Source organism: Enoplosus armatus, chromosome 18 (assembly GCF_043641665.1).
Source record: "Enoplosus armatus isolate fEnoArm2 chromosome 18, fEnoArm2.hap1, whole genome shotgun sequence".
Classification (NCBI taxonomy): Eukaryota; Metazoa; Chordata; class Actinopteri; order Centrarchiformes; family Enoplosidae; genus Enoplosus; species Enoplosus armatus.
The window spans coordinates 10896451-10912236 of NC_092197.1; the positions used below are offsets into that span (position 1 = coordinate 10896451).

General features: G+C 45.6%; 1 protein-coding gene across 1 annotated transcript; it reads right to left on the reverse strand.

Moving 5' to 3' along the window:
* Positions 1-3771: 3771 nt before the first annotated feature.
* setd1ba (SET domain containing 1B, histone lysine methyltransferase a) lies at positions 3772-15261 on the reverse strand. Its single transcript, XM_070924658.1, has 18 exons — positions 15113-15261; positions 14734-14885; positions 14381-14479; positions 13811-14081; positions 12850-12971; positions 11141-12244; positions 8728-9480; positions 8175-8348; positions 8007-8094; positions 7666-7874; positions 7468-7549; positions 7006-7377; positions 5606-6889; positions 5132-5298; positions 4896-5021; positions 4605-4724; positions 4074-4211; positions 3772-3945 (listed from the first exon to the last, which is right to left on the reverse strand). Exons 1-18 carry the CDS (start codon positions 15171-15173, stop codon positions 3772-3774), a joined length of 5496 nt encoding a protein of 1831 aa, XP_070780759.1. The 5' UTR covers positions 15174-15261.
* Positions 15262-15786: the final 525 nt, after the last annotated feature.

Here is a 15786-nt window from a genome sequence, read left to right on the forward strand (position 1 = left end):
TCTGCGTTATCTGCCTGTTTGATGAAGCAATGACTATTATGCAAAGAGGCTTCAGGTGGTTGTAAATCTGTGGCTAAGGTGTGTAAGCACCAACACGAAAAGATAAAATAACACAACCCAGCAGGAGCATACAGTCTCTGACACCACACAGCCTGTAGACGAATCTTAAGTTTGTCTCTTAAGCAGCAAAAGTGCTACGATAGAAAAATCATGACATCATCAAAGTACCTCTGTGGTTAACAAACAAGAGAGCACAGTTGGAGAGATAACGTCGGACCAATCAGATCACTTGGTGTGGAGGTGTGTGTTCCTCTGATATCATTCACTGCTTGCTCTCCCATCCTCTCTGCTTGTGGTCACACCATCCTCCTCCTGTCGTGACCTCGAGGCAACACACACACTCAGACACACACAGACCACACTGTGAGCCTCCTCTTCCTCTCTCTCTCTCTGTCTCTCTCTGTGTGTGTGAGAGCTTTAGTGAAGGTGACGTCAGGCTGCAGATTTTCACTGAAACCAAACACAACAGCAGCTGAATTCACCGATTAATAACACAACTTCGACCAGAGGAGGACGTGATGACTGAAATAAGCAGAGCTGCAGAATTTAGACTTGAGTGAGATTTACAGTAAGTCACAAAACGTTCCCTGAGACTGGACTCCCTAAAGACCTGACTTTAAAAAAGCATAAATAAGACAATGACTGGCAGGTCTTGTACAGCCACTCACTTTACATATTTAATTATTTATTGACAGGATTTGGTGTCAGCTGCGTGAAAAAGGACCTGTGAACAACAGCTTTGAAACTAATATATTCAAATGTGTCTTTTGAAACATTGTCATTCAGAGACCTGAAAAGCCATTTTAATCTCTATTTTACTCAGTTTCACTGAGATGCTTTTCAGACACATTCACACCTGGAAGATGCTCAGACTGTCTCAAGCCTGCTCCTCCAGCCTCTCTGACCTTATGGCCACCACTTCCACCTTGATTCCTTGACTCCTGAGACCTGAGACTGACAAACTTCAGACTTGAATTGAACTTAAAAACAGCTCTAAAAATTAGTAGAGTCTGGTTGGGAGGAAAACTCGTCATCATCCTAAATTACATTACACATAATGAATCAACATTAAGTATTAACACTTGGAATCCATTTTTTTTACCTTTTCATTTTGTTATCAGCTATACTAGTGAAGCTTTCATTTGTTATTGGTGGTATGAAACATACTGGCTGTGTGTGTGTGTGTTTGTCGGGAGGACAGTGAATCACATGACCGGGTCCCCGATCAAACCTGTCATTGTTTGGTGAGCTGCTGCCTACTGTTTCCATTCATGAAAACTCAGCATCAGTAGGACTGAGTGGGTTTATTTCAGCTGATCATCCATCAGTGAATAATTCCACTTATAGTTTATGTTTTCTTCATTTCTTCTGCCACATTGTGCTTCATGAAAAACAACCACTGTTTATGGATGTATGCAAAATTGCTTTATTTCCATTTTTTTTTCCTTTTTCATACATTTGTTGTGTAATAAATAGACATGAGAAACAGGCTGATGCTTCAATCCTCTTCCCATGCCGATTCTGCACCTTTATGTTTTTTTCTCCACACCGCAAACAACTTTTCATAGAATTTACAACAGAAAATAAAAAAAACAAAGCTTGACACAAGCTGAATTTCCTGCTACCAGCTCAGCGCTCACCTCATATGTTACATAGATCTCTGAGCGGTGTTCACGTAGCAAATCCCAGGGAACAAAAATATATATATATACTTATATAGTTATTCACAGTTACAGTATTTACATATTTTAGAATTACAAAGCAAATGGGCAGAAAATGAAGACGTTTCCACAAGAAACAATCTTTCGAAGGGGAGGTGGAGACTTGTACACAGTGGACCTTTTTCTTTTAAATAAACAACCTTTTAAACCCTCAGATTCCTTTTACAGATCCCTGAAAATATTTTTAAATACTCAGTCTTTTGTTAAAAAAAAAGAGAGAGAGAGAGAGATGCATCTTAAAAGTGTTACCCCTGTGAAGATAAAAAAGCTTTAGATCTTCTGTACAAGTAATCATATACAATATAAACATCACTGGTGAAAAAAAACAAAACAGAAAAGTCTCCATAATCAATCCAACTGAATGAAAAGCAATGACTGACTTGGTCTCGAAGGGGCGACTGATTGGCTAAGAGAGGGCGTAAAGCAGTGCAAGTGCAAGCCTCGAGTGCATTCACAAGTTTTTTTTTCATCTTAATGACGTTTATGAAGAAAGAACAACCCTCACGGACTACGGCGAGGACGTCTGCTGGGTCGGAGAAAACACTTCTGTCTCGCAGGAAACATTGAACACTGGTAGAGTAATAAGTGTTGCCGCTGAAGAGGAATCTATGAGCACACAAACATGAGATGGTCACCCCAGGCACGGATGAAGGAAGCCGAAACACCATCATCATCAAACACCCAGAGCGGTGGGAAAAAAAAAAATAGGCAGCAATTATTTGCACATGCATGTTAACACAGCTCCAGGTGACGGTTCCCTACAATCACCTGCCTGCTCAGGTTAAACAAAGACAGCTACACATTCATATGGCACTTAAAATGAGAAAGAATTATTTCTTCCAAAGCTGAAAACTTAGTTTCACAAGTATTTTTCAAACGCTGCCCAGTGGATGTAGACAGGAACTGATTACATTTCTCGTTTTCTAAGCTCTGCATGATTGGCCTTCTGCGCTGCGGCCTACAGGGGGCAGTGCACTCACACACACACACACACACACACACACACACACACACACACACACACACACACACACACACACATTTAGATATGATGATAAATTCTCTCAATCAGAAGCCTGACGCACACATTCACACACACACAAACACACAAATATAGTGTCTTTGAAGAAACAAGCAAAGAAGAGATTCACCTAAACAAAACTGGAAAACACTGGAATATCATTAATACAAATTCTGCACGCCATCTTTAACTTTTTGCATAAACGAATAGGAAGCAGCATGATCCGTCATTGGCTGGTGAGAGCAGGTGTGATATCCAAAATGTTCCAGATTTTGTGGCAGGACTTAACGACTACTGTTGCTTGATTTTTGTTTTTTTTTAGTTTAATCAGGTTGATTCATTTCCAAGAAAACTGGTGCAGAGGAGGTAAGAGCGAGAAAGCAGGGTTGCAGTCCGTGGCGGGGCCCGCCTGCTGCTGGGTGGAAACAGCGCCGTCTGCCATCTGCTCGGGTGCCGACCATGTCTTCCCCCACTGAGAGAGGTGTTTTCCTGGTGGGCTTGTGCGTCTTGACAGTGTTAGTAAGCAGCTGAACATGTGAGTCTGTGTTGTTTTTGTTTTTTTGTACCACGTGTGGTGTACGTAAAGCTTATGAGACAAATGAGAGGGAAAAAGTGTAAAACTGTACAAACCAGGACTGGATGTGGAGGGAACCATGCTCAAATACTGTCCGACATTGGGGTTGGGGGGAATGCTGCACCAGCAAGTCAAGTGTTTAGTAAATTCTGGGTCACTGGCAGACATAAAAAACTATGTGTTTTTCATTTCAAGAGCACCATAAATCGTAAACAATCTAGAGTTAAATATGTGAATAGTGCTGTACGGGAAGCTGAATTCGATCCAGACGACCTCCAAAGAAAATCTTCCCTCTTCACTTCCTCCTCGCCCGGGGTCTCGACATGTGCTTGTCTGGGAAACTTTTAAAGGACAGCACTTTTAAACCCTGGAGAGGACTGACCTCAAATTGGACGTTAATTCAGCGTTCCCCTACAGTTCTCTGCCCCACACAAACAGGGGATCTTCTCGTCCTCGATGGGGAACTTGTAGTCGTAAGTGATCTCCTCGTTGACGTTGATGGGCTGTCTGGAGTAGATCACAATCTTCTTCTGAGACTCCACTGTGATGACCTTCGCATAACAGTTGGGCTGAAAGAAAAGACCCAAAAAGAATACAGACATAATTAGAATATGTTTGCTTCTCAGCTTGTGTTTCTGTTTCATATACTTGGTGCTGAAGCTTTAACAAAAGGAGCACCATGCAGATGTTGCCTTACATTGCAGCTGTGGTTGATGAAACGGGCGAAGTTGCCACACTTGGTAGCATCTATGATGGTGTCGTGGTCAACACGGAACATGTAGCTGCTACCGATACCCTCCTCCTCGTAGCGCTTCTCCCGCATGTCCGCGATCACCTGCCAATGGAAGATTGTCACTCGTTAGAAGGTTGACAGCTTTAAAATGAAACAGCTTTTTCTGACGTAGAACGCCCCTGGGTCTCTACTTTAACCCTATCAATGGTGCGTGCTCATGAACTGAACGGTGTATCTCGCCGTCAGTCAACATATCAACACCTCTGACCACATCAGATCAGAAAGTTTGTGACCTCGTTCCACTGGAGTAAAGACTTGGTAAAAGTTACTTTGCTTAAAGGTTTGTTGTTGCACTTGTTATATTTGAAAATAAAAAGTCTATAAATATACAGTATAATCCCTCATAAATCTTGAATGCAATTATTCACATCAAATATTTATTCACTATCTAATAGCCATGTTTCACTTCAAACCAACCAATCAGCTGCCTCTCACCTGTCTGATGTTCTGTCCCACGTACTCGATCACCATTTCATCAGCAGCAATGGGCTCCATCGCAAACAGACCCCAGTCGTGGATGTGTGACTTGCAGAATCTGATCTTTTTCTTACGGAACTGAAAGAGAAGAGGGGAGCCAAGTGTCACAGGAAAGGGTTGGGGTTAGGGTTAGTTCTGTCTGTGTTTGTTGTGCCTGTCTGTCGGCTGTTCTTGTTTACTGTTCTTTTTATAAAACCCAGGGTGAATCAAACTGCCCCCTGGAGCAAAGTTCTATTCGACTGTATTTACCTTCAGCTGGTTGAACTTCAGCAGGTCGCTGTCACATGCGAACGAGGACAGCAAACGCCGCTGCTCCGAGCGCCGCTCTGAGCCAGCTCTGGTGGAGGCGTGGACCTGTGCAGGAATACTCATACCCTGCAGAGAGGAGGAGTTAGAGCAGGTTAACATATATTATGCCTCTAATGTTCTCTGTGTATTTCCACTATAGGTAAGTCAAGCATCGCAGTCTGTACTCCGCAACCCACCTGTGTGTCGACCGGCGGCTCCTCTGACTGCAACTTGGTGCTTTGAAGGTACTTGATCTTGTCCTTCTTGTCGATCTTATAGTATCCCTCACTTCGCGCGCAGCCGGTCATGTGATCCCTCATGCCGTCGTCTCTTCTCTTCTTCTTCACTCGAGGGATGTTGGTAGGTGCAGGGAAGTCAAGGAAGCTACTGAAAAGGCCTTGAAGCACAGCACCAAAACACTTCTGAAGCTCAACAGATGCTAAATAGCAGCCAAAAAGTTCCTAATTTTCACCACCAGAGGGGGCTGCTATTTGATACACACAGTGCAAAACTATTAAACTATTAAAAAAAGAAAATAATAACTGGACTGATCTCCTACAATGATTTGTGGAGCACTTTGTAGCTTTGTTACAAGATGTGACATATACATAAAGATTAATATTATTGATCACAAGATTTGGTTTCAGCCGACATCAAGCAGTAAAGGATATAAGGATGGTTGACCCAGAGCGTGTCGTTGAGCCAATCATTGCCGTTATCCTGCTGGAGCATCTTGTCATAAGTGATCTGCAGAAGACGCATGTCCTCCTCGTCTATGCCTTCGTTCCAGATGTCATACAGGATGGTCATCTCCTCGAACTCTGTGCGAGGGGTGAAGTACGACCGAGGAGGCGAGGTGACGGGGGACAGGCTGCCCAGCAGCAGCTCCTCCCAGCCTCGCCGCGCCCGCCGTGTTGGTTTCACGGCCACAGGTGCCTCTTCTTCGTAGGACAGGAAGCCGTCTTCGGCAGGCAGGACCATCTGAGGCTCCAACTCTCCTTCCCGGAAGTCCAGGCTCTGGTGGTTGGGGGACTTGGCAGACATCGTTTGCGTGGAAAGATCGCCAAGAGGAGGCAGAACGGTGGACTCTGATGAGAGCTCCAAGGACTCATCGGCTGCAGAGACAGCTGGGGTCTTTTTGCCTTTGGGTCGTCCAGGTTTCCTCTTTGATGGGGCAGTATCTGAGGGCACAGGGACGTCTACAGTGAGACCAGCAGGCAGATCTTCAGGGACACTGGCTGAATGCTCTGTTCCACCTGACAGGGCCTGGTTAGGAAGGGCGCTGATGGGCGGTTCCTTAAAAACAGGTCTATCGTCTAGGCTTTCAGAGGATATTTTCCTATTAAGAGTCAGTGCAGTGGGATCAGGGAAGACAGGGGTGAAGGTCAAGTCTCTTCCTGGAGTGCGGGGGACTCCAGCACTAAGGACAGGGGACTGTGCAGGGTAAGAAAAGGGGCTACCAGGGATGTGAGGGGAGCTAAGCAACAGGCTGCTGCCCGTCAGCGGGCCTTCACTACCGGGTGTGATGGGCACCGTGTCTGTGCTCTGGGACTTGCCCAGACTTCGGGCACGCTCCATCAGGTCCCTGCCCGGCGTGCGGGGGATATCCTCGTCTGTGGGGAGCCTGGCCCGCTGAGGGAGGTCAGGCAGGGGACCAGGGGGTGGATGAAGGAGGGAACGACCTTCTACTGCCGGGTGAGGAGGGAGAGGGAGGTGCATTAAAGATGCAGAGACAGATTTGGGGACAGGTGTGTTTGCATTTACGTGGGATGGGGCTAATGGGCCGGGGGTGCAGGTTACTTCCTCAGTCTCTGCTTTACCTTTGGCTTTGGTCTCCTGGTCGCTGTCGGGCAGGGCACCTGTGGGAGTGGGAGGCCGAAGGTTCGCTACATGCTCCTGAAGTTCAGACTTCACCTCAGGAATGTTGCTGTCCACACCGATGTGTCGCTCTTTGACTACAAAACAAGAAAAGATATTCATTTCATTGAACCTCTGATATCAAGTCTTCAAAATCATAAACACCTCTGTTGAAATGATACAACGAATGAATAATAAAGAATTAGGAGCAGACCTGGGATGCCTTTGGGTGATGGTGGCTTCAGATCCTCCATCACCTCTTCCTCAGGACTAGGAGGTCTGCGTTTGGGCTTGCTGCTTTGCTCCTCCCTGCTCCTCTGGCCCTCCCTATCCTCTGGGACTGGTCCAGCTGGAGGGCTTGGTGCCTTGGTCTCTGTCTCCCCCTCCTCTTCAGAAGATGAAGATGTAGAGGATGAAGACGAGGAGGAGGTCTTAGCCTCTTTGCCTTCGTACTCCACATCTTGTGCCGCTGCCTCCTCTTCATCTTCCTCATCATCTTCCTCTTCCGAGCTTACCTCGTAGTCAGAGGAGTCTTCACTTTCTGAGGAGTCTGAGCTGGCCTTGGAGGACACTGAACTCTCGGCTTCTGCAAGAAACACGGCAAAGAAAGGATAAATTACAGCAAACAGACAAAAAAAAACACCAACCAACTGTTTCTGTCTGATATTTAAAGTACCGTCATCAGACGAATCAGAGGAAGCGCTGTCACTGGATGAGTCGCCTTCGTCTTCATCATCACCCTCCTCATCACCACTCTCCTAAGAGATGATCACAAATCATAAAAATGTACACAAAATGCACAAATATTCAAAGCACACTGTGTGAAACATAATGCAACAGATACACAATGAATGGTAATTTTTGAGACGCTTACTTTGCCTGACAACAGCCTATCGCTAGCCTCCATTTCATCAGGCTCCTCCCTGTCAGACAATGACTCCTCCTCCTTCCCTGAGGTGTCCACCTCCTCCTCTCCCTCACTGTCCAGTTCAAGTGGCCTTGAGTGCCGTCGCTTTGCTGACATGCCGTCGGCGTCCATTTTGGAATCGTCCGAGGGGAGCTCAGCTGGGTCCCGATCGCGGTCTGACAGAAATTAACCACAAGATAAATTAGCTATCAGCAATTTTATAACACCAGGAAGAAAAGAGACAATTGCAAGTGTCAACGTGGAGACCAAAGAGTGTTTGGTCTGCTGTATTGATAGTAGAGAGTTACCTTCATCCTCCAGCTCGTCATCCACTGGAGTGGAGGGTCGGGCTCGTTTATTGTCCCCGGCTGCTGCAGCCTCAGGCTTCCTTTTCACCTGAACACAATATGCAACCATTAAACACCAACAGGCAGTGCAACTGGTCGAAAAACAAGGAGACAGATTTCAAGGCTTACCTTGAAGGAGGGCAAGCGGATGGCTCCTCGCAAACCGATTCCCAGGCCCATACCCTCGTAGCCCAGTCCCTCCCCCTTGTTCCAGTTCTCCAGCAAACTTGAACCCATGGTCTCTTTGGGTTTTGGTCTCTCTTCTTCCTTCGCCTCCACACCCTTCACTGGAGTCAAAGACGCCTGGGAAAAAAAGAATTATATATGATTTTAAATGCTAGATAGTTATTGTATTAAACCCTGTTATTATACTGAATTGTACAAAAAAAAAAAAAAAGAGTCCCTCATTAGAGAGTATTTTTGTGACTGGATCCTAGCTACAGATGAAACACCTACTGCGTCAGATGTAAATGCAACTAACGATTATTTTTACGATCAGTTAATAGGTTGATTATTTTTCCTAATTAACCATTTAGTCTATAAAATGCCAAAAAATTGTGAAAATGCTCATTGCAAGTTTCGCAAGCAAAGGAGACATCTTGTTTCGTCTGATATAAAGAAATACAACAGTATATCCTAAACCCAAAGGTGTTCAATTTAAGATAATATAAAACAGACTTACCTTTGCTGAACGTTCCTTTTTATCCCACCAGTCATCAAAGGCTCTAAAAGCCACCACCTCCACCATTTTGCGGTTGAGGTCCCTCTTCATGATGGCCTTCAGCTCTTTGACAATGACCAGCAGCACACCATCAACAGTGGCCTTGTGGGGATCCTCCTTTTTAGTCTCATATCCAGGAGGAGGAACAGTAGGGTTGAACTTTGGTATACTGGGATGCTGCCACTGTTGTCCTGGTGCTCCGGTGCTGCTAGCAGGTGTAGCACCCATAGACAGAGGCGCGTAGGGTCCCCCAAAAGGCCCAGATGCACCACTGTCCATAAAATGTGGATAAGGATAGTGCCCTCGAGTCTGAGCCATGCGACTCAACATCTGCTGCTGCATCTGGAAAGACATGGGAACGGTGCTCCACTGTTCCCACCGCAAGCAGTTCATCAGCTCCATTTGCACCAGCGGCATCATGCTATGAGTGTAGGGACCCATGTGTGTCAGCATATGGGGAGGCACTCCAGGATGAGCGGCCAGGTGAGCAGGATGTCCCGGGACGGCAGAGTGAGGGGGCAGGTGGTGGTGTGACATCGGGTAGCCGGCCTGGTGTGGGAGAGGGGGGAAGCCGGGAGGAGGAATGGACATGGTCTGCATCGGGGACACTGCAGAGTTCACAACAATGCCCTTGCCACACTCTCCACCGGTGATTGGAGTCCCAGGCATCTCATCGTCAGAGATCTCCATGTCTTCTCCTGACGACTGATGACCCTGTGTGAAGAGGGACAACCTGTCAGGACTATGCAAGTTCAATCATCTCCATGACAACTGAGCTAACACCATCTACTTATAGAGACCTTGAGATAAGGTTGAAAAGTTCAGGAAAAAGCTAGTAAGTGGACCTTGAGTTAAGATTGTTTAGTCAATCGGCCCCTTTAGGTTTTACAACAATTATGAATATAGTTTGACATTTTTCAAACAATACCAAATCAATCATATGTTTACAAATCACTGTTTTTTTAATTAACAAAAGAAGCTTACATTCTCAAATGTTAATTGTTTAAGCACAAGCAGCCACGCAACTTTCAATAAAATTGGCACATTTTTAAATCAGGAAAAATCTGTTCAAAGAACAATAATAAATAATACTAATAATAACAAATAATACTAATCTAACAATGCCAACCTACAGTATTTTTAGTCAATAACAAAAAGTACTGAGGTTTGATACTCAGTGAGTCTTTCACAAAAAGAGCAACACATGCTTTAAGGGCTGATTTGAGTTCAAAATTTAGTATTAGCATTAGCACAGCCAAACACAACTGACCCATGCAGCTGGTCAGCGTGTTTCCAAACAGAGATGTTTGCTCTAGGCATCAATCTATTTATTCCTAAAACCATAGCAGATAATGTGAATGCAAGACTTGCGCCATTAAACACATCAGTAATGAATTCTCTTCCCTGCTGTTTATTATTATAAAAGGATCTCTGTCACAACTGCTGCAGGAATGAAACTAAGTACAGTAAACTCAGCATGGGAGTGGCGTCGTTACCCAAATGACCTGTTTGCTTGCTTTGTGATAACTTGAAATGTGAGACGTGAGACTCTGCGGCCAATCCTGACTGTCAGGCTCTGCAAAACCAGGAAGTGTGGTGCTGAATGGGGCTAACAGCCAAACTGTGTTTTCCTCCTTGTGTGAGCGAGTGGTGAGTGTCAGAAAGAGGAAACAAGAGTGTTCAGTTCCCCCAACAGCAGAACGGCTCCTATTTCTCCTTTCAAAGCACAGCACAAAGTGTAGAAATACAACATCACAGGTCAGATGGTGTTACTGTGGCTTCAAACAGGGAGATCAACTTCATATGAATGTGAAGGTATTTGTAAGGCTGCAGGTTATGCATCTAAAACGTTTCATTCATAACTCATTTCAAATGTTTTACAAGGGATTTACATATTTTCTGTGCATATTCAGACATTATGTTCTACCAAATATATTTTTTTCAAAAACGTAGTTCTTAGACAAATACTACCTCTTAGTCATTTTAAGATCATATTTGTTCTTTATACAAAAACGTACATGAAGACAGCAGTTAACTGAAACAGCAAACACCTTCTTTTTGCGGTACCTTCATACATACTGTTGTGAAATCGGAACTTCCTTTACAAGATGGAGTGAAACAAAAGGGAAAGTTTACAACTACCACCTTGCACTGAAACTAGACCTCACTTCCTGTGTCCTCCTTGTAACCGTCATCCACAGCTGTGAGTAAACACCAGCACCGTGCTACTATCAACTAATACGAGCTAATGTTCACTACATTTGGCACTTTATGCCGTTTCCTGTGAAATGTGACAAACTTCACTTAAATATGCATATTATTATTTTTAAACAGGCATTTATACGTTTCATGCAAATCTATATCTGTGCCTTACCGTGTCCATGTTGTCAGTGGGAGTGTGGCCTCGAAAATGTCCATCTTTGAGGTCGCTGTTGCTCATCTTCTCCTGGACAGGAGAGCTGATTCTCTTGATCTGGGAGGCAGTTCCAGGAATCGGCTCTTCATCTTCTGAGTCTGGCAGTGGGGTCGGACTGATGTCCTCCAAGCCTGTGCTAGAGGGACGGGAATTTTGCTGGCCACCTTGGGAGCCGCTCGTGTAAGGGGGAATTGGGGACAGCTGAGAGGACGAAGAGGAAATCGGACTTCCCTCCATTCGCACCTCAGTGTCCGAGTCTCGCTCCTCCAGGAACGGCAGCAGTTTTGTCCTTTTCTCCTTGAGGAGCATCTCAATGCGGGAATCCAGGCTATTGCGCTCTGGATCCAGTGTGGGGGAGCCAGGTGAGGGGCAGTGCTCTGGTGTTTGTGGCGGAGGGGTGGTCGGATGGGGCACGGGCTCTGGTGGGGGCTCTGGGATCGGAGGAGTTTCTGGTCTGTCCTTGACGGGCAAAAAGTCAGTGGCAGCTGCCAGAGGCGGCTGCGGCGGTCTGAGGTACTCACCCTCCCTTTGGGCTGGGTGATGGAAAGCTGGCTCTGACGGGGGGAATGCAGGGGGCAAAGGAGCCTGGTAGGGCGAGAAGGCGGACTTGAAGTTGGGCGTAGCAGGGGGAGGCGCTGTGTAGGTGAAGGAGGGGGTGGATGGTGGAGGTTCAGGAGGGGTGAGTTGGTGCTGTTTGAAGGGAGCTTGTTCAGACGTTGTACTCCGGTACATGTTGCTGCGGTACTGAGGCCTTTCCGGTCTGCGGTTGTAGGCATCCTGGAACTTACTCTCATGTCGGCGAGATTTGTAACCTCCGGAGCTCTCTGGCCGGCTGGACTGGTACGCAGGTGTGGACTGCCGACTGGAGTAATTGGAGTCTTGAGAAAATGGTGTACCTGTCTGGCGTGGGGTATGAGGGGTTCCCTGGGACTGGGGTGTGTCCTGCCTTAGGCTGGAGTAGCCCGTCTCCAGGGACAGAGGAGTGGTGGAGCTGCTGGGTGGCAATGTTCCTCCAACAGCAGACACGCTGCTCTCCGACAACCTGCGGATGGGCTCGCAGGCCTTAAGAGGAGACAAAGAGGATCGGGATGAATCAAGGTGTCACAGGCAAACATTCACACTAATACAACCTGTACCATCAACAAAAAAAAGACCCCAGACATTTTGTTGAGAATGTCTTTTGGTTGTAACTTCAATGCAGCCATGGTAAATAGTTGGATCATTTTCCCACAGATGACGAAAGTCATAGTGTACACCTCTTAAGATCTTCTCTAAAAAAACACTAGTGGATAAGAGTATTTAGGCACAATGCCTGGACGATGTCATGCTGCGAGGCCAAAGTGCACATTTCAGTGGCTTTGTGATTTCAGTCCACAGGAAAGGGTCTGCTCTACTCCCCCACCTGCTGCACTGATAAAATGGATTACAGATAAGGATGTCAGCTTAGATTGGCAAATTGGCTTATTTCTACAAAGTAACACTACAACTCAGTCATCACGACTACATGCAACTGTTCTCCAGGCTGACCTTGAAAAACCAGTAGAGACTGTACTAAACCATATTATTATCATGCAACTCCCACTGTCACAGTTAAGAGAGTGAGTTCACCACAACCATGAACAACAACAGAAAATACATATTTTGCATATTGCTAGAGGATATTTTACCAGTAAGGCTTCTGCCAGGCTTCGAGGGGAAACTTCTCTGGCCTCCTCTCCACCAACAGGCAGGGTCCGCGGAGTGTAGGTACCATTCATCAGGAGCTGGAAGTACCTGAGGCGATTCTCACCTGCAGAACGGTAAATATGCATGGGTCTGATGCCAAGTCTATGAAGAAAGCTCAATGCCATCAGGCTTTATTAAAACTAATCCGGGATGATTTATATAACAGTGATTATTCAATGGTAGCTGAACACAAATCTAAACATTTGTAGAAGGGTAGTATGCACTTATTATTATTATTATTATTATTATTATTATTATTATATTATTATAAAACAGTAGGAGCCTCATAACTAATATTCTGTATTGTTTATGCCTGACTATATAGGAATTGTAAACTGTAAAAAGATTATGTTATGCATTAAATATTGTTAATGTACATATGGTAATCTGAAACATTATACGTGATACATTGAGGCAATAACCTATATGCAGCATGCTACACAAAATGCAACACTCACTTTTAAATTGTAAAAAATTAAAACAATTAAATTCTTGTATGTACAGCAGAGCCTTTGAATCTTCACAGTGTTAACGAAGGAGAAACTTACTTTCAGTGATTTTATTTAAATGTGCCTCAAAAGACACAATCTGAAGGTGAGACAACTCTGACAGATTGGTTTGTGTTTGTTTACAGCTCTGAAATCATGCACAGTGGGAGTACACAGCACCCTCAGCTCTGGGCTTGTGGGAGCAGGCTAACATTCAATGAAATTCAATTATCCCACGTTACCAGGCAACCACGTAAATCTACACACAAGCACGTGACTGCTGTCCTCCTAATAATTCAAAACAAGGCAACGTTTCACTCTGAGTGTTGTTTTGCTCCTGCAGCAGAGAACAGGCTCGGCCGTGCATAAATGTAGGTTACACGTCTTTCCCTTGAATGGATGAATCTCTGTTTACCTTTCGGGTCCAGCTCCACGTGGATGATGTTTCCCATAACAGACGTGTCGTGAAGCGACTGCACTGCCACCTTGGCGGCTTTCACGGTCTCAAAAACAACTTTGGCTATTCCCAGGTGCTTTTTGTTTTTCGGATTGTACAAGATCTCGACCTCCTCGATTTCTCCAAATTTTTTGCACATGTCGGTAAGAAATCCTTCCCTGATGTTGTCGTTCAGCCGGGCGAATGTCACCTCCTTTGGAGGCACGGGGCCGATGTAACACTCATCGATCTGGAAGGAGAATGACAGGAGTTACAGGTGTTGTCGGGTTAATGTTGCACCATGTGGGGTCATTTCTGACAGCTGAGATAAGAAGAACAGCGCCAGAGTAGTTACGATGAACATGCAAATCCAGTCAGCCCTCTGCAGGCATCAGAGCAGCGTGTTATTTTGGTGTTAACAGCCCTCCGACAATCAGACTTTCACTCGACATCCCAAAGATGAGTGAGGGGGGTGTGTCTGCAACTTTTGACAGCCCCCCTATTCCACAAGGAAAAAGCTGGCATCATACTTCCAGTCAGAGTAGATACCTTAAATTTCGGCACCGGTAGGTCCGTCTCTTTGTACTTAGTCCAGAGACGACCGATCCTGGGGTCTCGGACGATGTCCACTGGTGGCATCCCGGGGTTCTGTAGGAGAGGAGGGGAGGGAGACACATTACTGTTATCCATCCCATTCACAACTTCACAGGGAGAACTTGTTGCAAAGTAGTTTTACACACACCGGACGCGGTGTTTGACTAAAATGAACACCTCCGACACGCGGTTCAAGATGCTGGAACATGCCCGGCCACGGCACCACAGCCACATTGTAACCTATCATGGAGGTCGGCTACTCGGTTACTATTGTAGCCGTTTCGCCGCGTCAAAGGCGGTCCACTTACGGGCATGTTGAAAGTCTGTCCATCGTAGCGATACAGTTTGTGCGATCCCTTCTTCAGCGCCGGGTCGATGATCAACTTGTAACTTCTCCAGTGGTGACTCCGCTTCTCCGCCGAGCCGCAGACGGGATGACTGTCCATGCCGTTCGCCAAACCTGAAACGACAGGCAGCGACAAGGAGAGAAGAGCTATCGTGAGGCAACGCTAAACACGGTCCCGTTACCAGCCCCCAACACTTTCCAACAGCCAAGCGTTACAGATGCATGACTTTGGTGGTAGGGGTAACCCAAGTGAGAGCGAAAACGGGATTTAGCTTATATCCCAGTTACGGAAAACAGGCATTAGGAGGGCTGGAGAAAGAGGAAAAAAAGAACAAGCTTACTTGAACTCTGCTTTCTGCCATGGTCTTCGTTCAATCTGTTTCTCTCCCCTGGCTTGGACATGGTTCGTCCGATCGAGTGATTTTGCTTTAATTGATGAAAAGACGAAATCGCTTTCCTTTCGCCGCTTACATTACATGATTTAGCTTGAAGAATACTGCCTCCTTTTCGGCGAGAGCCAACACATATTGTGTGCCTCTGGTCTGTAGCTTCTGTCTCTCCCACAATACACCGCTAGGCTTGCCCACCTCCGATGCTAGTCGCACTTTCGTCACAAACTTATTTCTATTTCCACTGGCCACTTAACGATGCTACAGCCTTGTATAAAATTGTAATGTTTTAAACGACTCAAGTAGTAACGTCCGTATACATACACGAGGTTATTATGGACCCGGTAACAGCTTTGTGTCGCTAAACCTCTAAATAATGTTGTGTGGAATCTGCCGATTGCATTTACCCAAATGGCAAACACAAGATAGACACGGGGGGCAATATCTTCTTAACTGCCACTAAAGGCTAATAAAACTGATGTGGTCGCAGGTTTTTCACGAATTCAAACATGTCGGGCCATGTTTGAAAACGAAAACAAACAAATGTGGACTCCTGTAGAGCTAGTTGTTGACTGCTACTGTGAAATGTCTAACATAGGATTTTAATACGAAAGTCGGTTGCTGAT